The sequence below is a fragment of the Coturnix japonica genome, chromosome 11, assembly GCF_054131305.1.
Source record: "Coturnix japonica strain WE chromosome 11, WE-NBRP24, whole genome shotgun sequence".
NCBI classification, from domain to species: Eukaryota; Metazoa; Chordata; class Aves; order Galliformes; family Phasianidae; genus Coturnix; species Coturnix japonica.
Genome location: NC_140673.1, coordinates 16,638,162 through 16,660,941, shown reverse-complemented (window position 1 = coordinate 16,660,941; position 22,780 = coordinate 16,638,162). Strand labels below are relative to the sequence as shown.

Genomic DNA, 22,780 nt, shown 5'->3' with positions numbered 1-22,780 from the left:
AGAGTGAATGATATTGGTTGTCCATGCAATCCTTAATTTGTGCTTCTTGGTGAGAGAGAAAAGATGTCTGCTGCAATTAAGTTTGTGTACAGTAGATGCCAGTAGAGATCTACTGAGTCAAAATAGAAATAGGACCAGCATTTCCATAGCAACAACTTCCTCTTGGCAGTCCTATTTATAGAAGTGCTGCAGTCCCAGCTCTGATACTGCTTACAGAGGGACTTTCTAATAGGGGGTTAATTATTTTTTTAATTTTTTTATTTTTTCTTTTAGAAAAAATGGGCGCGTGAACCCACACTAAGACTGCATGAGTGAATTTTCACGTTTGTTCAGCAGTTAATAGTTGTGTTCATTTTGCTGACACACATTTTGCAAAATCTTTGTTTCAACATGGAAAGCCATTAAATCTGTAAGATATTAGCAAATAGTGCACTCCCTTTCATGCATTTAAAAAGAAATGCAAGCTAGTGACATAGCGCTGGATGTACAAGATACATCTGCTTTTTCAGGAAGCCTTTCTTCTGCCTCGTTTCTACCCAGGATTCTTTTTTGAAATATGAATGCCTGGCAGGAGCTAGTATGAATTGCATTTAATGGCATAATTTCTGATAAAATTCTTGTAGATTTTAGCTGCTGAATGACTATCTTTGTACTTGTTTTATTTCCTTTCCTTTTAAGCTTTATATAACAACTGGGAAAAAAATCATACATATTTCCTCATGCTTATACCACAAAACAAAACACTTTGTTTTGTGAAACACAGTTTCTTTCTTTACTATATATCCTTTACCAAATTGTAGAGCTATGCAATAAATATTAAATCTTTGAAATTCAAAATGAGACAATGAAATATTTAAAAAAGATAAAACATGCTGGTTCTGTCAACTTAGTGTTTGGTCAGTGAGAGAGCTGCAAAATTCAGCAAAATCCTCATGGTCTTATAAATGGAGGAGCCCTCACTAACTGCATTAATAATTGCTCATTCTTGTTAGTATTAAAGTTGGACTTTGAGTGGTAGAAATAACTGATGTGGAAAGTAAAAGATATACTTTATCAAGCAAACTTGTTTTGCAAGCAAATAAATAAACTGTCTTTAAGATCTAGAAGTGGCATTGGTTCCCAGGACTAAAATAGAAACATCTTGAAGGCTTATAGTTGGGCTGTAGTGTTTAATATTATTCCATTTTGTGCTACCTTGAAATTCAGGGATTTTATAGTAACTTTACTTGGGGAGCGTATTAAACATTTTAAAATTATAATGTGTTTTTCCATATACTATTAAAGCTAGAATGTACATATCATGGTGTTACTCCTTCATTTCTAAGTAGATTCTTGGAGGAAAGGAGGGTAGTCTTCCTTAATGGTTAATTTTTAGTTTTGATTGGTAGGGTGGATTGGCTTCCTAGAATTCGAGGAATGATCTGCTAGCAGAGATTATTAAAAAGAAATAATCCATCTAGCTACTGTTGACTCATTTTCAGCGAGAAACTGGAAGTCTGGCTGGATTTTACTGCTGTACTCTTTTACCTGTGGCTGTAATATGTACTCTGGGCATTGCCTGCTGTGAAGTACGCACTGGCTTTACAGGTTGGCCATCAGGAAAAGTGTAAATGATTATGTTATGTTTTTCACATTACAGCACCACAGTCCTAGTCTATTTCTATGACCATTCTTGTGTTGGGAGGGTATGTTAAGAATTTTTACTGAAACATTATTTATCAAGTACCATAATTTACACACGTAGTAAATATATGTTTGTAGCTGAATCTTTCTTAAAAAATGTGTTTCAAAGTATTACCAAGACGTAGTGGCTAGAGAGAAGTGAAAATAGAATTTCTGCCTAAAGGAAATTCTTAATATGTCAGCATTAATTTTGGCTGCAAGGAGAAGTGAGGTTTTACAATTCTGGCAAATCCAGGTTTTCTCTTAGGTGTCTTTTAACAATCCTTTGTTGATAATCTGTTTCACTTAAGCCAGTGCTCTGCTGTGGTCTCAGTGGATTGTGATTTCCGCTCTGTTTTTGGCATTCATGTGCCCAGGTTAGCCATTTGGGTGCATTCAAAATGTTGAGATGCTCTCAGGCAGTTCTTGCATATCTTCATTTGATGCCAGAGGGTCGGTAGGCTTGTGACATATATAATGTGAAGTGATGTGAATTTTGTAAGTTACCTTTTCTGTGATCAGAGAAAATATCAGTGTGAAAGATGCAGCTACAGCACTATGAGCAAAAGGCAAAGAATCAGGAGAGAGGAAAAAGACAAAATGAACACACCTCCGTGACAGGTGGCTTGATTTACTGGGGAAAATAGAAAAGGTGAGAAAAGTAAGGAAGTCACTTGGAAAGATTCCCTGGATATGCAGGGATACTGTTGTGAGCTTCTTGGGGAGTGTGTCTGGACAGTTCCACAGGGACTCTTTTCAGCCCCACAGTGTTCACCAGGAGAGTGAACACAGATGTGTTGATGTAAATATTTCTTAGAGTGATGATTCCATATATCACTACTTGGACTATTGTATGTGACATATAAGATATTCATTCTGCCTATTAATGCCCCCAGTGGAGCAGATTAATCCCTGTAGTCATTGCCAGTTCTTTTTTTCCGGCAGTTTAGCCTGGAGCCTGGGAGGCATTGTGAAAATCAGTGCTGATCCTGAGACAAAACAGGGAAAAGCCAGGAAAGCTTAAGGTAGACAAGGACCATTGGTGGCCTATGGTCCAGTGGAAGTTGCAGCACTAGGATCATTTTATCATTGTTGTAAATGGCTTTGTTGACCTATCTGAAAACACAGAGCTGTTATGAAATAGTTATGTAATATCCAAGTATGGGTATCAGCTGACACTTGAAAACTATTTAGCGAGAAGTATGGTGGTGAAAAATAAGAGATATCGTCAGCACATATTGTCTATAAGAGAGTAGACAGATTGTGGAAAGTTATTTCAATCTTATTTAAGAGTAGTCCTAAATTTTTAAGAAACCACATCCTATTCGTTCTGAAGATACACTGGGAAACCTGCCCAATATATATTTCTATTTTCACAAACACATGCTTTTAGCATTACTCGTTGTAAGTGTGCAAAATTACATAATTTAAATATTAATATAACATGTTATGCCACTTTCAATTTATCTCCCCGCTGTTCTGAGCATGATTATCTAAGAATGATGCTTTCTAGTCTTACTCTACAATTGAAAATATTCAGATTTCGTGTGTATGAAAAGTCCTCCATGTGTAATTTCACAAGATGTGCACTTCGACATAAGTAATGTTGGATGGAGGCAGTGGTTGTGACTTTGGGACTCCTTCCAGCTGCTTCTGGGGCTGGGAGAGTGAATGAGCTATTAGGTGAGGGTCTGTCAATGTGGTATATTCTGGTAGCTTCTTACTGAAAAAGTCTGAGTAATTTGGTTAATTCTTGGAGTGAGTAGAGCCCCTTATGGACAAACATCACAGAATTATAGGGGTTGAAAGGGTAGGGAACTCTAGAGATCATCAAGACCAGCCCCCATGCTAAAGCATGCTTGTTTAGATGTTACAATAGGATTCAACTTCAACATTATTTTTATCCAAGTAGAGAGAAATAGTATATTTTCAATGATAATAGTTTCTTCAGTAGTTTTTGCAAAAACCTTCCTTAGAAAATAAACTGAAAACTTGATCGTTAGTGGTTAGGTTACAGCTGTTTGTGTTTGTGGTGCTGGTGTTAGTACACCATCCTCCTAAATGGGAAGGACTGCAGAATAGTCACTTTTCTTTTTTTCAGGCGTGGCTGTGGTAAGTTAAAAATATATACACATATCTTGTTTCTGATCTTTGCTTCTGAACAAGTTCTTTATGGTATTTTAGTATAAAACTTACATTGTACTGTGAAATATATGATGTGTTAAAAAGCAGTGCAAAGAAGCAATAGCAGTTGTTGCTGGTGTTTTCTTACAGATATATATATTTAGTTATTAGGAAAAGAGACTTTTTAACAGTATAAAACAATACATGATAGAGCGTTTCTTAACAGGAAGTAGAACATCAGTGGTTAGAAAACACAACATACAGGAAGTTAGACACACGCGTAGCTGTTAGTGCTTGTGACTCGTCCTTTCAGATCTTTTCTGTTTTGGCTTTCTGAAAGCTGCCAGTGTGTATAGATGGCAGCTCAGAAGGAGGGACCTTGTGCCCAGTGCACAGGGACAGCCACCGCGCTGCAGAGACTGGAAGGTTTCGCTAATCGCCTTTTCCATAGGCATTCAAAGGGTGGAGCGCATGAACTGAGAGTGGCTCTGGAAAGTGAGAGCCATCACTTCTCTGAACTTGCTGTCCTATGGGACAAATCAAGTAAGTAAGACACTTTTTGTTGTTTATTTTACAAATATTCTCTCTTCAGTGTGTGTGTGGCAGTTGAAGAACTTCCATGTACACACATGGAAGTGAATTGAATGCAATCTGAGATGCATTCCAGGGGTAATTTTACAATTAATTACCAAAAGTAATTAATGTGAAGAATAAGAAATTGTATAATGCACAGGGAAGTGAGGAATGGTTTCATGGGTTGGGTAGCTGGCAGGAGAATTTGACTGGTCCTGTTCTGTTAAAGCACACGTGACTTGCTTTAGCAAGCCCTCACTCCAGTGTAGACTGCTGAACTACTTCCTTTAGTTTAGAAATGAATCTTCTAGTTCAGCAGGAAGAGAAACCTTGTTGAAAATCTTAGTGTTTAAATTTTGGACTGTGCAGACATGGCTGCACAGATTAGATTTCAAATTATAGGGCTTTTTGTCATTTCTCACTTTATTTTGCACAGTGTCTCAGAATGGTCCATACAGTGGTAAACAGTATAAAATTGTGGTTAGTTTCAATTTTGATGTGTTAGTATAGGAATGCTGGATACCATTAGCTTTAATTTCTTTGTTAGAAAACAGATGACAGCATGTGTTTGTGTGGACTAAAACTTTTTGTGGTTGTGTGCTGGCCAAAAAAGGGAGAATTCAGGAATATCACAATGTAAGTGAATTGACTTTTTTTTAAAGCAATGAATTATTTTTCAAAGCGATTATTATCCCTGTGGTTAAATACTCATTTTAAAATATTGCAATATGGTAATTGATGATAATTTTGTTCCAGATTTCATGTTCATTGGTAGATTTAGGATAGCACAGTTATTTCAATTGAAAATAGACCTTATTTGAAATGCTTAGCACCAGTGTGAGCATGATGAAAATGAACATTTGCACATATCCCTGCTTGCAGTTGCAAATATACTGCTAACAGTAAATGAGCTGGGAGCAAATCTGCTCTCAGAGGATAGGCAGTAAACATGGAAACAAAAAGTGTTAATGCGTCGACCTAAAATAGATTAAATCTGGGTCTCCAAAATGAGTTTGAAGAAGATGGAGTAGTTTAGTTGAAAAGGTAAATTATGAAAGTGCATAAATTGAGTTTCTGCTTCTCCAAAGTATTTTCCAGTTGGTAAAAATAGATGCTTCCTTCTGTTTATGTAGAAGTTCTTTTTTTATGTAAATAACTGTTTGAAAAAAATAACGCTGAAGCACTTCTGTTTATGTAACATGGAGGAAAGAAAACGTTACTGACCTATTAACATTTGAAAATGGTGACCTGTTTGTATATGTCTCTACTATTTTTTCCCCTCTATTTAAGGCCAGCTTCCTTGTCTGACACGCTCAATGAGGAAATGGACTGTCATGTACTTGAATGATAAACATAGCGAAAAGGCCTGTGATGTGAATGCCATTTTAAGTAATTAAGCATGGTGGTGGGATGTAATTTTTCAGAGGAAAACAGCCAATATTCATTAGTTGATTATGTAGCTTTGGTTTCAGGGTGGTATTCTGATTATCTATCCTGAATCTTTGCTTTCAGTGCATACACTGCTAAAAAATTAAAGAAACTCTTGGTAAGCATGGCCTACATGTACACGTCAGGATTCTGACTTCACTACCGCTGCAGTACAAGGAGTGATAGAGAAGGAAGAGCAGAGGGAGGCGGCGTTTGTCTCTGCTGCTGGCTGCACGGACCTGTAACCATATCTCTGGGGAAAATGCATCGTACCTGAAAATTCTTTGTAACATTGCAAAGGAAAAATAGAAGGGAGAAGATTTTAGTGTTGGATTTCTGGTTTTTTGTTTTTTTCCCCAGACAAGTCAGTGCTGTGGAATTGCATTGGGTCACTGAATTCAGGTTGTAGATTAAATTCACAAAGTTCAATGAATAAGTAATCTTAGAAATGTGATGTTTGTTTCAGATGGATGTTTGAATACTGTCTTTATGCATATAACAGCAACTTATGGAATTTTAAGGTTGGCTAAAATTAAATAGCAGATATTCAATGTAAATTCTAAAGTAAATTCTTGCATTCGTGGAAAAATTTTGGAAAAGAACTTTTCAGATTTTTGTCGTAGCTCTAGGATTGAAGTTGAATTGATAAAAAAGAAAATTAATATATTAACAACTTCTTTAATGCAGTATGGTAACAGGTCTGTTTCTATGTATGTCCTTGTACAAGCAGCTACTGCTGACACTCTGTTTACTGAAGGTGAAGGAGCTGTTTGCTATCAAGTGGATTCCTTGCTAATGTGCTGCCAGTCAGCTACTGCTGTGGCTTAGACTACCTTGACATGTGCTCTGCAGCCTCAGGGGTTTTCAGTGATTGATTTTGAAACTTATTTAATACCTTGGTTTCATTATTTTGTTATATAGAGAACATGATATTTCTAATATGTCTTGTATTCTTAGTTAATGTACAATGCCACTCTGAAAGTGATGCCTCCTATTTTATTGTGTTGGCCCACAATGTCGGAGGTGGATGTTGGTGGGATGGCAGTAGAGGTCAAACTTTCCTACCAGTATCCCAGTAAACATTGCTGTGTGGCAGATAGCAGCAGAGGGACAGTCTGTCAGAATGGTGTCTGACATAGAACTGCATATGGAGCAAAAGTGTGTCATTGAATTCCTCCATAAAAGGCACCCACTAATATTCATCAACCCTTGCTGAATATTTTTGGAAGTCAAACAGTGGATGTGAGCACAGTGTGGTGGTGGATGGTGTGTTACAGTAGTGACAATGTCAACAGTGGGTACCTCTGCTGGTGCAGGTTGTTACGAGTGCAGCATGCAGGATGTCATTTATCTCTGGTGAAAATGCATAACTGGTCATAGCGAAAGAGTGTTTTGCAGCTGAGAATTTACTCTGTCAAACAGTATTTTTGTGCTCTTCGCATCTGTTGTAAGTTTCATGGAAATAATAGGAGGCATTACTTTCAGAGTGACCTACGGATGAAATGAATTTGTTGTGTAAAATCTTTGGAATCCAGTAGGGACAGAGATTGCTCTGGATACCTCAGGCCTTTGAATTTATTCGTAAAAACTGGCCCAGAGGATATGTAAAAGCACGGCCTGCATGGGCAGCAATGGGGTCAGGTGTGCTGCAAAGGGCAAAAGGGATGTGATGGTAAGCAATGGAATGCCACACTTCTCTCTGAGTTTCAGATGTCTGGAATGTGACTGGTTGCAGTTACGTGGAACCCAAGTTTTGATTATTTTTGTGGATTGCTTTGTTTTGTTTTCTTGATAGTTTGTTGCTCTTTGAAAGACTGAATGTGGAAGCGGAAAGGAAAATGAGGCTGCATGGTGTTGGTTGCAGGGACGGTGAGATCAGTGAGAATCTCTCGTTCCTAAACTGCTACAAACATTGTACGAGTCTGTGCAAAATAAGAGAATGACTTTAACAACATGGAATAACAGGCATGGTCAGGAGAGGCACCGCTTGCATCTTTTTATTATCTTCAGATTCTCATAGTCTGTAAATTGCAAATGGACGGATGGTGAATAGGAGATCTGTTTGGTCTCTGACTGATTCAGCATCTCAATGTATTTGAAATACTGTGGAATTACTTACAGAAATTTAGCTGAATAATTGCTAGATGTATGTAGACTAAAAAATACAACTGAAATATGAAATACTGTGCAGAATACATTGTGCAAATTGATTGAAGCTTTAGAATAACTACTAGTTGGGTACAAGTCAACAGATAATTCTGGTCTAAGGTTGCCATGGAAACAACCAGTGCTTGATATAATTGAGAACATCTTAAAAACCTCCTGGTGTTTGCATGCTTTTTTCGCCCTGCCATTTTGAGTTGCTTTAGACATGAATAGGTAGCATTGGTCAGAACAGAAGTAGTTAATGAGCAAAACCAAATATCCGTGTGCTGAATATTGATTTTGGTTTACTACTGCTATCTTGTGCTTCACAGATTTTTGCATCGCAAGGAGCTTGTAAGGAAGAGAAGCTCTCTGGATTCTGTGTGCTTTCTGTTTCCAGTTAGTGTATAGTTGTGTTTCGAGATAGAAGCACTGATTTTTGTAGAGATTAACATACTTCAGCAGTTGTTGGATTAATATTAGGAGCAATATGTTTCTGAAAATTAGCTTTTCAGCATGAATGGTAAGTCTTTTCTATTTCCTTCGACACTATTTTTTGTTCGGTTTTCACAGTCAGGAAAAATCTACCACGTTTCCCTTTCCTGTCTGCAGAGCTACATCGACTACAGAGCCCTTTGTTTCTGTAATCGACTTACTGTGGATTCTAAAAATGACCTGTCTTAAAGATTAGCAGTTTTATTAAACATTTTGCTTTGCATAATTGGTATTTAGCATTTGAAATTCTATTTTGAAGCTTTCTTTTAGAAATAACTGTTCCAAATCATTGAATAGGGCATAGAATCGGATATGGAGAATTTTATAATTGTATGCTCTATGGGTCGCTTCACTTATTTTCCTGTGCCATTCTTAATAGATCGTCTTCTGTGAATTGGTACAAGTCAAAAAGCCCTTCTAAAATTATTATTATTATCACCTAAAAGTCTGAACTGGTTTTTGTTGTTTTCATCTGAACCGGCTTATCTTTCTTTGGTCTTTATTCTTTCTAAATGATGGGATAGCAGAATAGTTCAGGTCTTGCATGGAAGTAGGGGAGGAGAGTGACATTTAAAATGAGATATTATAATGGGTGCAGTGAACTTATCAGGCAGGTGGTTGCTTTCCAAAAACAATGCGACTGCTTGTTGTAAAGCACTTTGAATTAGTGGAATTATGAAGTACTTTATGCTTCCTTGAAATATTATCCAAAATTTGTAGCTAAATGTTTAAACGACGTGCATTCATTTCTTTAGAAGATGTCGTTTGAAAATGGTTTTCAAAATACCCAAATGTAATGGTTTCTGCAATGGTGCCATATCATTTCAAGCAGATAAATGTGGAGCTTTGGGAAATGACTTGAGAGGGTTAAAGTTTGCTTATAAAGGAAAAAAAAAAAAACAGATAAAATTAGATACAGTTTCTGTGTGTGTCTGCATGGATTTGCTTTGTCCTACAAATTTAAAGGTCTGCTGTTAAGATTTTGGTTTTGTAAAAGGCATGAGACAAAAAGTGGGAGGAGCCATCCCACTGCCTTGCCTAATATCGGTTTGCATGTACTTATTTCATACAAGTGTTTTGAGGTCGTCGTCCCCGAAAAGGAAAACATTGCCGTCATTTCCTCGGTGTATGGATTGTAACAGTATGCACTATTGTTACATACGACAATGTACAATTATGGCTGTAAGACAAGTTATCAGAACTTAGTCCATGAATTATGAAGACCCACGTTACATTATCATGGCCTCTGAAATATAGCTCAGGGCAGGCTGACCTGGAGGGGTGGTCCAGCCCCCACCCATGTGGCTGTGGGTATGTGGAGCTGTGAGCTGGTTAGAGGGCTGCATCACCTCCCTGTTGGCAACTGCCCCTATGGAGCTGCTCCTCTGAGCGAGGGTGAGCCTGCAGCTCTGCTGTGTGTTGCTGGCATCACATGGCTGCATTTTTCTGTGGATGAAGAGGAATCAAATGATGAGTTGGAAAGTCTCTGTTCACCATCACCAGTGCTGGATTTTTCTGAACTGTGCTTCTTTTGTTTTGTTTTGTTTTCTGTTTTTCCTTATAGTTGTGTGGTGCTTCCACAGGAATGAACATTTGCGGTAGTTGGTTATATCAATCTCAGATTTACTTCTTTTTGTTTTCCTCTTCTTAAGACGGAGTGATTTTAAGGGAATGAATTCCTTACTGAAAATAAATGAAAAAGAAGCAACCGTTGTGGGGGGTTTTTGTGGGCTTGTTTTTTTTGTTTGTTTGTTTTTTGTTTTTTACCATGGAGCTTTACTGCACAATGTGCATCTGAACATTACGTTCGCCTCGACATCCAGGCTCCCAGGTCCATTGAAAAGATAAATAAATAACTGCAATGTGTACTGAAGTGCAAGTTCCCAATGGAAATAGTCGGCAAATCAAAAGACTGGTTTTGACTTAGTGAAAGGCAAATGTCTTGTGCTTCCTGTCAGGAGGATTAGATTAAGTCCTTGCTGTAAATATTTCACCATTTAAGTTTCTTCTTCTGTTTGGTGCACCTTTGCAGTTGTCTTCACTGTGGCAGTACTACACCCTTTAAGTGGATAAAATCAGATGCTCTCCTTTCAATATGAAGTAAAACTGATGAAATATTAGTATGTTTTCTTCAATTGCGAGTATGATTGGCTTACTTTTTTCTTTTTCCCCTCTAGGAAAGTTCAAGAGATTTTTTTTAAAAATTTTTTTAATTTAAAATTTTATTTTTTTTTATTTAGGGCTTGTTTCATTTTAATAGCAGAACATACTTTAACAGATAAAATGGGCAGGAAAGGTGCTGTTGTGGTGTTTCACTAGGAAGAGGCTTAATCCTCCTAGAAGCACCAAGTCCATAGTTGAGTTAGTGCTTTCAGTACTGAAAATAAAGAAGTATTTGCTGATCCTGAAATTGACACCCTTAAGATAGTAGTCCCCATATGTGTGTACAGATGGAGCAGTACGAGGAGTGTGAGCAATGCTGATAGCCTCTCATGAGTTATTGTCAAGATTGGAGGCACTGGAGAACAGGAGTGTTTCAGGAGTATGGGTGAAGGGACAGAATATAAATATCTCAGCTGTGTGTATTGCAACAGTCTTCTAAGAGCAAGGGACAACCAGTTCGTAGAAGTGGATTTGAAACTTTAGCAATTGAGAAATACGGAGTTGTATCAGAGCAAAGCTGAGTTGATTGAAGGTTCCCATTGTGCAGTAACAGTATGTGTAACAAAGGGGTTTTGAAGCTGAAGACCTGCTGTACGTCTAGGCTGACTGAGCTTAGAAGCTGATTATGTAGAGAAAGAGACAGGGCTGCATTTATCAGTGCCAGATATACTGGTTTGCAGGATAGGAAGGAAGTGATAAGATGAGAAATCTAGAGGCATGTCAGTACTGTTACTAGGCATGGCATGAGTTTTCCTCTCAATACATATAGTTGTAGAGAAAGACCTCAAGAAGCAATTGTTCCTGCTACTGAAGAGATGGTATAGAGCACTCAGTTGCTGGAAACTTATGTGCTCCTATATGTGCCTTGTTGGTTTGAAGGTATCTTCCTTGCAAAAATTTTCTGTTACCAGTTTGCCACTGACAATAGAATTAGGTAACTTCTTAGGTGTTGAGCCAGGTTCATATTGGTTCTGGCTTTATACAAGCCATCTGAAGAAAGAAAAAGCAACATGAGTTGCTGCTTTGACATAGTTCTTAAAATGCCTCCATCCGAAGAACAGTCCCTCAGGGTGCTTAGTTTTGAGAACTAGCAGAAGATTAGTTTAATAAAACTTGTGTTGCTTCGAGAGTAAAGGGTATTTTATGTTGTAATCTTGCATCTCTGTTGAACTGTGGTTTATTCTACTTTCTGTTTTGATTCTAATATATATATATATATAACCAGTGAGATTTTCTTCTCCTTGTGTTCTAGCTTACATCTCAAATTGTTTTTATAATTATTTGTTGCTAGTTCTTCTAACAGCTGCTGCTGGCATTGCTGTTGTTGACCAAAGTGTGCAGCATGAATGTCACATATTTGAGGTTACTAAGGGCAATTTTGTAACCTGACTAATGGTTTTGGTGCTTTCTTTTATTTCCTGTAGCTGCTGTCAAGTACTACAGCTCATTAGGATCTCTTATTTTGTGTGGTTTTGTTTGTTTAATCTACAGTATGTGAATATTATATCTACTTTTTCACCTAAACAAGCACTGACTTTAACCAGTTTTCCTCTACAGTCCCATTCATCATCAGAATGGATATCACACACTCTTACCTACTTTTTCCTTCCCTAATCCTAAGGCAAACAAAATGTTGCTCACTCAATGTGCTGAATTGTGAAATGTGTTTATTTATGTAAGGTTTTCTTATTCAGAAAATCGATCTGCTATTTGAGGTTATAAATGAACCTCTACTGCTTGGATAGGAAAGGCAACTCCTTCCTCTAAATACTGAAAATGAATATTGAAATATGTTTTGTGGGAGACATGTCAGTGTTGTGATGTGTCAGATTCTCAAATCTTGCAGAGATGAGCTATTCTGCTGATTTACTCTGACAGCTGTGAAGTTACTGACTCCAGAGCAAGTACTTGGGATCGTGTATGGTTTTGTTAATGTAAGGGCTGGGAAGTGGACATAGAAATGAGTTACAGTTAAGCCAAGATTGGTGTATCTACTGTTATTTTGATGCTTTGAAATACTTGATTGGAAAAAAAAAAGGAAGAGCAACACAAGAGCTCCTCTTTTTGGGTGACCTACATCCATGTGCATCTACACAGCATCCAGCATCCCCTAAAGATGCTTTGTTTGGAATACAAATGAAAAATGAATTTAATGAAACTTGAGTTACTCCTAAAGAAAAGATTATTTGTGCTTGGATATAAACTGTGTTATGAAGGATGTTGCCTGTTTGCTGGGAATTTGTTGGTCAGTGTGCAGATCAACTGCCTGTAGATCTTTGCTCACGGTTTCTAGGATTGTAACCATAAAATACACCTGCAGTGATAGCCGCTCAGTAACTGCTTATCCTTTCTAGTCAGTGAACTTTCACTAAAGGGGAGGGGGGACAGTAATACAGAGAGGAAAGCTAATGCCAACCAGTTGACTGGTACTTGTAGTGCATAGGGATAAACTGAGGTAGAACATAGCAGATAACATAGAATTTGGCTTGGTGTGGGTTTTTGATGGTAAGAGGAAAATCTGATTATTTATTCACATTTAACTAGCATAACGTGAAATTGTACTTGGGAGTGTAGATGGTTACGTGATGTTTTCTAGTAGTGCCCTAGAAAATTTTGCTCTTGGAACTCATTCTTAAAATTTATTCTTTTTTTTTTTCCTGCTTGGTAACCATGGAAATTTATGCACTGCAGAAACAGAGGTGTTTGAAATTTCACAATTTGTGCACAGTTTTCAGTTTTCTTTGTAAAATGGTACCTGTTAGGTTTCACAGAGGCAGGAGGTCTTTGCAGTACAGATTCTGTGGTATTTGCTACACTTTCGATTGTGTGCTGAGTGAGATTCAGCTGCAACTGTAGAGAATTGTACTGCATTGTTAGCACAATTCCTGATTCCTCACAAATCTCATCAGTGTCTAATAGTTGAGGATTTTGTTTTTTAACATTTCTTCACGTAACATTTTATGTATGATCTGATTTTATATGTGGGGAGTGTTATGTACTGCGTTTGACAGTGATTTTGATTTCTTATTAATTTTAAATTTTAAGCTAATAGAATTAACTTATCAAATAATAGAAGATTAGTAACTTAAAATTAGAATTATTGCTCAGAAGCCTTTTTGGTAGTCCAGTGCAGTACTTCCAGGCTGTGTTAATCTACCATAAGGTGACTCTCCTTTAGAACAAGAGCTGTTTCCACCCCACTGCCCTTTCCTCACCCTGGGAGAAGCATTCATGTCATGAATACAGCTGGGAGTTGCTTTAGATTAAAATTAGCTTCCCTTGTCCTCTCCTGCCTCCTGTCCATTACTTTTTAATCTGGCCTAGTTCCCCAACCTGGCTTGGCAGGCAGCCACGGGCTGCTTTTGCTCTTTCAAGGAAGGTCATGATACAGAGGCAGGAACAAAACGTAGAAGGATGGAATTGGGATTTTTGGAAGCAGTGCTTGTTTGTACCAGTCCTCACTGAACTGCAAGCTTGCAAATCCAGTTTTGAACGTCTGCTCCTTGGACTTTTAAACCAAAAAGCATGTGGATTGTTGCAGGAAAGGAAAGGTAAAAATGGATGTTTTCTCCTGGCAGGCTGGAATAATTCCCATCAGTGAACACTTCTAGGATAGGGAAAAGGTACACAAGAACTTATCAATAAAAAATTAGGATTTGACTACTAAATCTTAGCTTGGTTAATGAGTTTTGTGTGATTGGTTTTGGCAGAGAGGCCTTGGTATAACAGGCAAATACTGCATTGTCTGTGTGTGTCTTTAGGGAGGAGTCCCTTTTATTTTAATGAAGCTTATTCAGTTGTAAATTTTAATGAGGTTTGGTTCTGATTTCTTTTTTAGATTAAGAATGTTTTTTTTTCTTCTCACCAGTGTTTTCTTTCTGTTAGAAAAAGATTTTTTGTGAGCAGTTAGATCTGTGCAGCTCTGCTGAGCAGAGCAAGTTTGAGACTCAGTTGTGATTTTGACTGAATAGGTTTTCTGATTTACATTATGCACTTTCAAGCAATTCTTCAGAGATTCATGTTTTAAGTGATTCAGTGTTAGTTGGATTTGATCCTGTGTCCTTGGATTGTCTCCTGATCTGTTGTTCTTCTGACATTAGCAGAGTTTGCTGCCTCTGCTTGGGCCAGTACTTTATTATTTAAAATGATGCCAGAGGGGAAAAGACTAAAAATTAGATTTGGAAATAAGTTTCTTTTTTGTTTGTTTGTTTGTTTGTTTGTCTAATAAAAGTAGAAGAAGGAAGAAAGTCAATCTGTGGCAGTTGCATACAGTAGAATTTTATCCACTCAGAATTCAACAAAGATAGGCATCATCTTCGATAGCTGAAAATCCAGCTCTTTTTGCCTAAATATGTCACATCTCTTGTACAGGCTGTTGCCTTCAAGGCAGCCAAGAGATGAAGAGTAAGTAAGAATTAAGGTTTGTTTAATGTACAGCTTAAAATTGTAGCCTGCAGTCCTGAATGGGGACCAAAAAGAAAAGGATTAATATTCTTTTATAAGACTGCCAAAATACTGTCTAGCTCAAGTCTTCAAAAATAATAAATGATGATTTTGCCTGTATACTATATTTTGCATTGTAAAATGCAAATTATCCCTCTTATCTCTCTTTTTACATTGTGCCGTAATGGTAATTCTGCAATGCATTCCCCCAAATCAGATTCCAGTGCTTTCCTGATCTTCAGTCACTGCAGTTGCAGTTGCTCTTCATTTACTGTTTATTCTGTTCCTCTCCCTTTTTCTCTCGCTTTTCCATGCTTTTTTGTTCTCTACTTTTTACCACATGTTCCTAGTATTCCCTAGCAGTATTTACAGTGTGTAGTTACATTAATCAATTGTACTTCCATTTTAACAGCAAACTTATATGAAGTTAATAGTTCTTGTGATCCTTCACTCCCTAAGAACTTTTAGTTCCTGTATTTCAGAGATGTTCCATGTACATAAAAACGAAGGAAAATTTTTATCTGCCGCCATTGTAAATTTACTAGCTTGCTTTGCATCACCAGTTTTAATGATAATTGAAATTAAAAAAAAAACAAAACAAAACAAAAAAAAAACCACTGAAATATTAGATGGTCTTGAAATCAAAAAGTCGATAGATGAGAGTTGATTAATCTACCTCTAGTGTCTTAGAGCAGAGACAAGACAGAATTGTCAGTGGTCTGTTTGTCACCACAGAATCAGTGTGTTCTACTGCAGTGTTACAAAGGGAATTACTTCAGTCCACTGTTGCAGCCTTAGAGTTGCATTGGACTGTTTTTCCCCATCTTTTTCACCTTGTGAGAAACGAAGCCTTTGGTTTTCTTGATGGTTTGTTTCAGTGATACAGCTTTAGGTTCTGTTTTGAAGTGTGTTCTAGTTACTGAAATGTGAACTGGATACTTCAAATGCGTAATTTTAAATACATAGTTATGTTCATTTTTAAATAATTACCTAAGTAAAAATATCTTGTTATAAGCCTTGCTACTGAAAGGTGCAAAAGAAATGTAGGACAGCAGATTAATGGTGTAAGAGACGGGCTAGAAACTCTTGACTCAAATGCTTCCTACTTCTTTCTATAGTACGATATTATAAGCACAGGAACCACTGAGACCTGTGCTAACACCTCAATAATGTTTAAGGCTATAAACCTATTTTTTAATGAAAATGAAATATACAAGTATATTTACCAGAATCTCTTCACGCTTACTCATATTTTCCATTAAATTAAATTTGGGTACTTAAATTAAATAACCCATTCAATTCCAGATTTCAAGGGATAAATATTACAGCTTTGGAACAGAAATTGAATTGTATTTTGATAAAGGGCATTCTAAATACCAAGCAGAGATTGGCATTTAGCACAGCATATGTGAATTTGCAGTGGTGCCCAGTGTTTAGTCTTAATCAGTTTAGTTCTTGCTTTTTTGCCATGAGTCCTATCCAAATACATCCCCCACCCCAAATAAATAAATAAATAAATAACATTTCTGGCTTGCTGTCTACTGTGGGAGATGTGCTTGAGAATACCAAATACAGCCCTGATTGCACCCCTGCAGCTGACACATCCCAGACTGATTAAGTTTTTCAGGAAGGTTTCTAAGATTCGTTTGCTTTTAAACTGTTTCAGGCCAGGGTACTCTTTATAATATTCATCTGCCATTTGTTATTTCTTTTTAACCCTATTAACTTTTCATACAAAGTTTTGTCGATGAAATAATTAAACAAAAATATCGTCTGCTGTGTTAGATTATTTTTTTTTAGCAGTATACTATTTGCCACATCTCCTTTAGTCTAGAGAGGTGGAGAGTGGGAATGTCCATTTCTTTGTTTTGGGGGAGCTCATTTTTTTGGTTTTACTTTGTGGTATTGATTTGATTATTGTTTGTTTGCTTGGTTTTTAAATACCTCATTGTTTGCTAGTAGTATTACCTAGTATTACCTCTAAATCTCGAGCTGAAGTTTTAAGCACACTGATTCCTGGCACAGAGCATGTGAGGAGCAGTGGCCTCTCTGAACCAAAGGAGTTATCCGCAGGTTTCCCTGTGGTGCTCTGAACAAGCACCTTTTCATCCCACTGGACCAGATGGCTCTTGTCACTCGAAAACAAAGCTTATTTGAACAGGAAACTGTTAAAAACTAACTGGTAGCTGCCATTGTCTGGCACTGTGAATGGATGTGGCTGTTTTAGTATGAACTTGATGTATTTCTATCCTGCTCTCTGCTTCACCTTAGTAGGCTTCCCCACTTATTGCCATTTTTCCTCTGTTATGAGTACAGATGCCCATTGGCCTAGACTCAACATCATCTACAATATACAAGTGACTGCATAAATAATCCCTTGTATATTATTCAGCCCTTTGTGTACCTGTAGGACTCCCTCTGACAAGGCAAAAGTTATTAAACTTGTTTTTCATTTTTATAAAAAGTTTTCGATCTTCACTCCTTGATCACTACTCCATTTCTTAACTATGTTTTTCTGAATCTCCCCTGATTTCCTGCGGTGGCTTTGGATGTTTGCCTTGCATGAAACTTGCTTCTGCTAAGGGCTGAGACTGCCAGAGAGAGCTAGGTCAGTGGGACCTGCTCATGCTCACTGGTCCGTGGTAGTCTCTCTGCTTCCAGCTGGTTCCTTATTGGTGCTCCCAGACTTTTGGGTCTTATCCATAGCTTTCTTGTGCTTATCGCACAAAACAAAATCATATCTGTACAGCTACTGTGGAGAATTCAAGTATGTGTTACATTTTGGGCATGGTAACTTCATCTGTGTGGTTCAGGCTTTTTAGATGGTTTTGTTGCTGCTGTTGGGTGATGGGATTGAAATGCAGTTGTGAATTTTTTTGGAGACTTTTCCATTTCTGTGCTGCCCACCACATGGTGTGCAGTTCACACATGTCGTCCTTTGGAGTGAAGTGCTAAGTAGTGGGAAGATCACCCGATTCCAGGTTTTATAGTGATCCAGCATGCTGTGATGAAGATAGATGCACTTTTATTAGCATCAGTTCCTTGGATGTGTGTATGTCTTGGAATAGGTTAATTATTAAAGATGCCAACTTGATCTTCTCGAAATGTTGTAAGCTGTGCTTATTTCTGTGATGCAACATCCTTTTCCATATGGAGTTTAGCTGCCTTTAATGTGTTGTTTTTCTTTTCTTTCTTTTTTTATTTTTCATGTGTTAATCTTTGCTCAAACATTTTGTGGTGTAGCATGAGTCATTCTGTCTGTGTGGGAAAGAACTGGTTTATTGCAGGGTCCAGCCCTGAGTGGGGAGGGGAAAGGGTGGAATGTATTTGTGTTTTCTATGTGTTTGTTGTGGAAATGCATAAAACATTTTTTTTTCTCTTTCTTTCCTCTCTTCATCATCCCATCTGTGTGGGTGAATGTTCCTGCAAACCCTTTGGGGACCTATAGAGACCTTTGGTATGCTCATTCTTTCATTAGTGCCCAAAGTCAGATGCTGGGAACAATTTAAAGATGAGAAAATGGAGGGGGGTGGAGGGGGGTCCTCATTTTAGCAATGCAAAGTGGCTAAAAATGTGCACTTGAGGAAAACGTCAAAGTCATCATTTAATAAATGTTTGTTTGCACCATCAAAATAATTCCAATGGCTACTACAAACTACAACTAGTTAGCATGAATTTTGATTTGGCACTAGAAAGGTAGAAATAAAGTGAGCTCAGTAGCAAGACGTAATGTTTCATGATCAAGATTCATCTTTTAAAAGTATTTCTCTGTTTTCAGAAGTGACGTGAGTGTGTGCATTTAAGTTGCCTAAATTATTTTGGAAGTCACATCTGAATTTCAGTGTGGTGTAGGAACCCAGGTGACCTCTGAGCATGAGAACCAAGCAAAATTTGGTACTTTTTCTCTTAAAAGATGAGGGCTTGGAGAACCAATTAGTACCGTTAGGTAGCTTTCTTTTGTAAATACTCATTCAGTGCCACTTTCTGAAAAAGGAACATAAGCAGAGTAATTTAAATGTCCTTTATTGAAGGAGAGCTTGTGGCTTCTTGATTTTTCTAGAAACTAGGCTTTGTTTTTCCCATGAACACACAGTTTGAGCATTTCCAGCTGGATTTCAATTTTTTATTCATAAACATTCTTTATTCCATAAGAAGAGCTCAGATGGCGACGATTACGTGAAAATGTCATGGTGTATTTTTATAAATACTGAAAAATATATTGCAGTGTAAGAAATGTGGAAATGTAAAGTATTTCCTTATATGAACAGTGGAAATTTTGAAAGGGATATTTAAGAAATGTTGCACCATAATAACATGAGCAGATTAAAACTTCGTGTTTTGTCTATGCTTTGTATCGTTAAAACAAAGCTGACATTACTTATCTTCAGCTGCTTAGAATCTTAGAATTATTAAGGTTTGAAAAGTCCACTAAGATCATCTAGTCCAACTGTCGATACATCACCACTGTGCCCACTAAACAATGTCCCTGTAAATTTGAAGGCCCACAAGCCTGAAGGCTTGACTCTTTGGTAATTGTACTGATCATCTTAATTTTTTGTCATTAAGAAAAAAGTAACAGTCATATTACTTTGGTGTCAGCTTATGTAAAAAACAAAAAATACAGGTAGTCATCAATCTAATCAGTAGTCATCTCAGTTCTCCTGGTGGAAGGAGGGACCATTAGACATGAACTTGGACATCACTAGATTTCCTTTTTTGTGCTAAGAATTTCATGTCATGGGAAATCCTGTCCTTTACCAAATGAGAATCTTTAGAAGTCGTTAAATGAGTAGCCCAAAAAATTTCAAAACAGTGAAGATATTTTTCCCTACTTGGGACAACTGTCTTAACATCTTATTGGCTCCCTGCTATACTACATTTAACTCACAGTTGGTTTAAATGCCAAATTAATGTAATTCCTTTGACATAAAATGTTTTCCTATTCTACTTATGCATAGGTTTAAAGTAATAGAGAGAAGGACTACATTATTACCTGTTTATCATAAGACAAAATTGCTGAGCAGATCTCATGTCTTAAAACACTTTTCTAACCTTGAGGTCTGCCAGGTCTTTTGGCGTTTTATCTAAAATTTCCCTTGTACTGATGCTGTTCTATAGGAGCCAGTGATGGTGAGAGCTGTAAGCTCCCCATTCTTGAGTATTTTGCTACAGTTGAATGCCATAACACAGCTGAGAGGGAGAGAGAACCAAAATTAGTGACCAGTCTATTCCAGGGCTACCATTGTTTTTTACAGTGTTGATGCTGTACTGGTCACAGAAGTATGGTAAGAAAAAAGGTCTCTGTGAGCATTAGAAAGTAAAACATAGATCCAAAACTGTATAGTTCCAGATATTGACTGGAATAATCTTAACGTGCTACTGAGTATTTTTTGAAATTGGTTATGGCTGAACGTTATAATACAGAAAATCCACTGTTATTAACATCTTATTATTTGTAGTGATTCAGAAAACACAAAACCAGTATGATGTTTTCTTCTCAATTCTGTGACTTTTTCAGAATCATGGCAATTTCTGAAATGCCTCTCATTAGTGACTATTCATTAGGTAACCTACTTTGATCTGACTGATAATTGATATTCAGAAAAATACAACAAGATTATCTGAACAGAATATGTTGGTGCACATTTTAAATGGTCATCTAGAACTTTGCACTTATTCACTCCTTGCATCTCAATGCAAAATTAAGAATACTTACTCTCTGACTGTGGGCACGTCTAATGTGCAGTGTTGTTGTAGCCCTGTGCTTTGTCTTTGCTTGCAGAAATGCTGTGCTTTTGGTTCTGGAGCTTGCAAAAAGTCTTTATTTAAAGGTGATGGGGGTGGAGGGGATGCAATGAGACTGACATTTATGCTTAATAAGTTGAAAGGAAAGAAAAAAAATATTTTAAATTATTCTTGTGAAATGGCTACTTATACATCAGGTGCTTGTGTTTTTTTCCCCAGTTCTATTAAGAAAGTTTTGTATCACCTTAAAGCCTGCTTGCTTACACAGTATTTTGAGCTACCAGAGCTGGTGTAGTTTAAGTAATATGTGTGGAATAATGTAGTTACTCCAGGAAGCTTAGAGATCACCTGGAGATAACTAGGAGTCTGAGACATTGGTGCTCACCATAGAAGATAGAAAATAGTACCTTAAGAATAGAAGAGTGGAATTGATAGCGAAGTTCATGTATTTTGCAAACAGTGCATCTCTGTCACATCCATGTTGACTTACGTTATTTAATATGTTGGTTTTGTGTGTGTTTTCAGTGAAAGAGTTCCTAGCCAAAGCCAAAGAAGACTTTTTAAGAAAATGGGAAAGCCCCCCTCAGGTATCAATCATTTAATAATTCAATAATTTTCTATATTGCATTTTTTCATAATGTGTTGTAAATGTGTCATCAGTGTAATAAGCAGCAGAGAAAACTGAAATAAGTTTAACGCATTTTTTCAAAAGAGTTTCCATGTTGAATGTCAATTTTGTCACTGAAGTCCATCAGGAAAGACTCTCAGATCTTTAGACTGAGCTGATGAAATGGTTTTACTGAGCAACTGATTTCTCTTGTAGTGAATTGTGTTTACCATCAATATGGCAAAACTTGAAATCTATGGTCATGTTTTACCTGGCTCTTCATAGCAGCAACCACTGGTGAATCTGTAATTTACCTTGCTGTTATTTTCTTATGTTATTAAGAATGAATATACTGCATGAAGCTTGTGGGCAAGCTGAGAAATGTGAGAGAATAATCTGCTCAGAGTTAAACTGTGAAGGGAGTGGGCTTTTTCCTGGAGGGGAGGTATGGGGAGAGTGGAAAGGGTGGTAGTATTTTATTGAAGCAGCATTTGAAATGCTTTGGTAATGAATAGCTGAAATTCTGTCAGTGATATTTTTTTCAGACAATATGTACGTGGTTTGGTTCCAGAATTTTGCTCTAATTTTCTGCTTTGTGGAGCATTGGGTGTTTATTTATCTGTGCCTTAAATTCATGATCTAGTTACTCCTAAATATTCCTTCTTACTAAGCATTTGTCATCTGTGTAGAAAAATTATTGAAATGTTAATTAGTATTTTAAGTTAAGTCTTTTTTGTTGTTGTTTTAATGAGTGCAATGTAAAATATGTAAAATGTAAAATATCTTATTAAAATTTGATAGGCGTGACAACATATAACAACGCTAGGTTGCCTATATTTTGTTGCCTCTTGATATTAGATTGTGAATATCATTTTATCCTTGTACTCATAGAATACTGCTGGCCTAGATGATTTTGAGAGGCAAAAAACTCTTGGAACAGGATCATTTGGGAGAGTTATGATGGTGAAGCATAAAGCCACAGAACAGTATTATGCCATGAAGATACTGGACAAACAGAAGGTTGGTGCAGTTTTTACTGTGTTTTTGTGGTTCAGAAGGTTTTGATGTAGACAAAATCTGGTAACTGTGACTAAACTGTGTTTCTCTTGCTTGTACAGTTGCGCGAATTTGAACCTTAATGTGGAATTTAAGACTCCTTTATAAGGCTACTTAATAGCATACATTCTGGCATTATTTTTACTTGTGAGAGCTCTTTTCTCTTTCAGCTTTAGCATACTTCTATGACTTTTATAACTTTTTTTTTTTTAAAGACAGAAAGTATCTACTTAAATTGACAAGACTTCCCAACACAGTGTCAATGAAAGGCAGCTGAGACAGTTTCAACACTTTATTCCCTTGCTATGGCTGATGAAATTCTGCAAGAAGTCTCACTGT

General features: G+C 37.1%; 1 protein-coding gene across 5 annotated transcripts in view; it reads left to right on the top strand.

Annotated features, from left to right (window-relative positions):
- PRKACB (protein kinase cAMP-activated catalytic subunit beta) overlaps positions 1 to 22,780 on the top strand; it is a 62,353-nt gene that overhangs the window by 25,129 nt on the left and 14,444 nt on the right. For 2 of the 5 annotated variants that reach the window (XM_015870206.3, XM_015870210.3), the window contains exons 2-3: positions 21,304 to 21,365; positions 22,277 to 22,405. In XM_015870206.3, the coding sequence (XP_015725692.2) occupies positions 21,304 to 21,365; positions 22,277 to 22,405 (191 nt within the window). Of the gene's footprint in view, positions 1 to 4,010; positions 4,330 to 8,061; positions 8,456 to 18,435; positions 18,491 to 21,303; positions 21,366 to 22,276; positions 22,406 to 22,780 lie in introns of those variants that run through there. The other 3 variants (XM_015870208.3, XM_015870211.3, XM_085512211.1) reach the window with 3 other exon arrangements.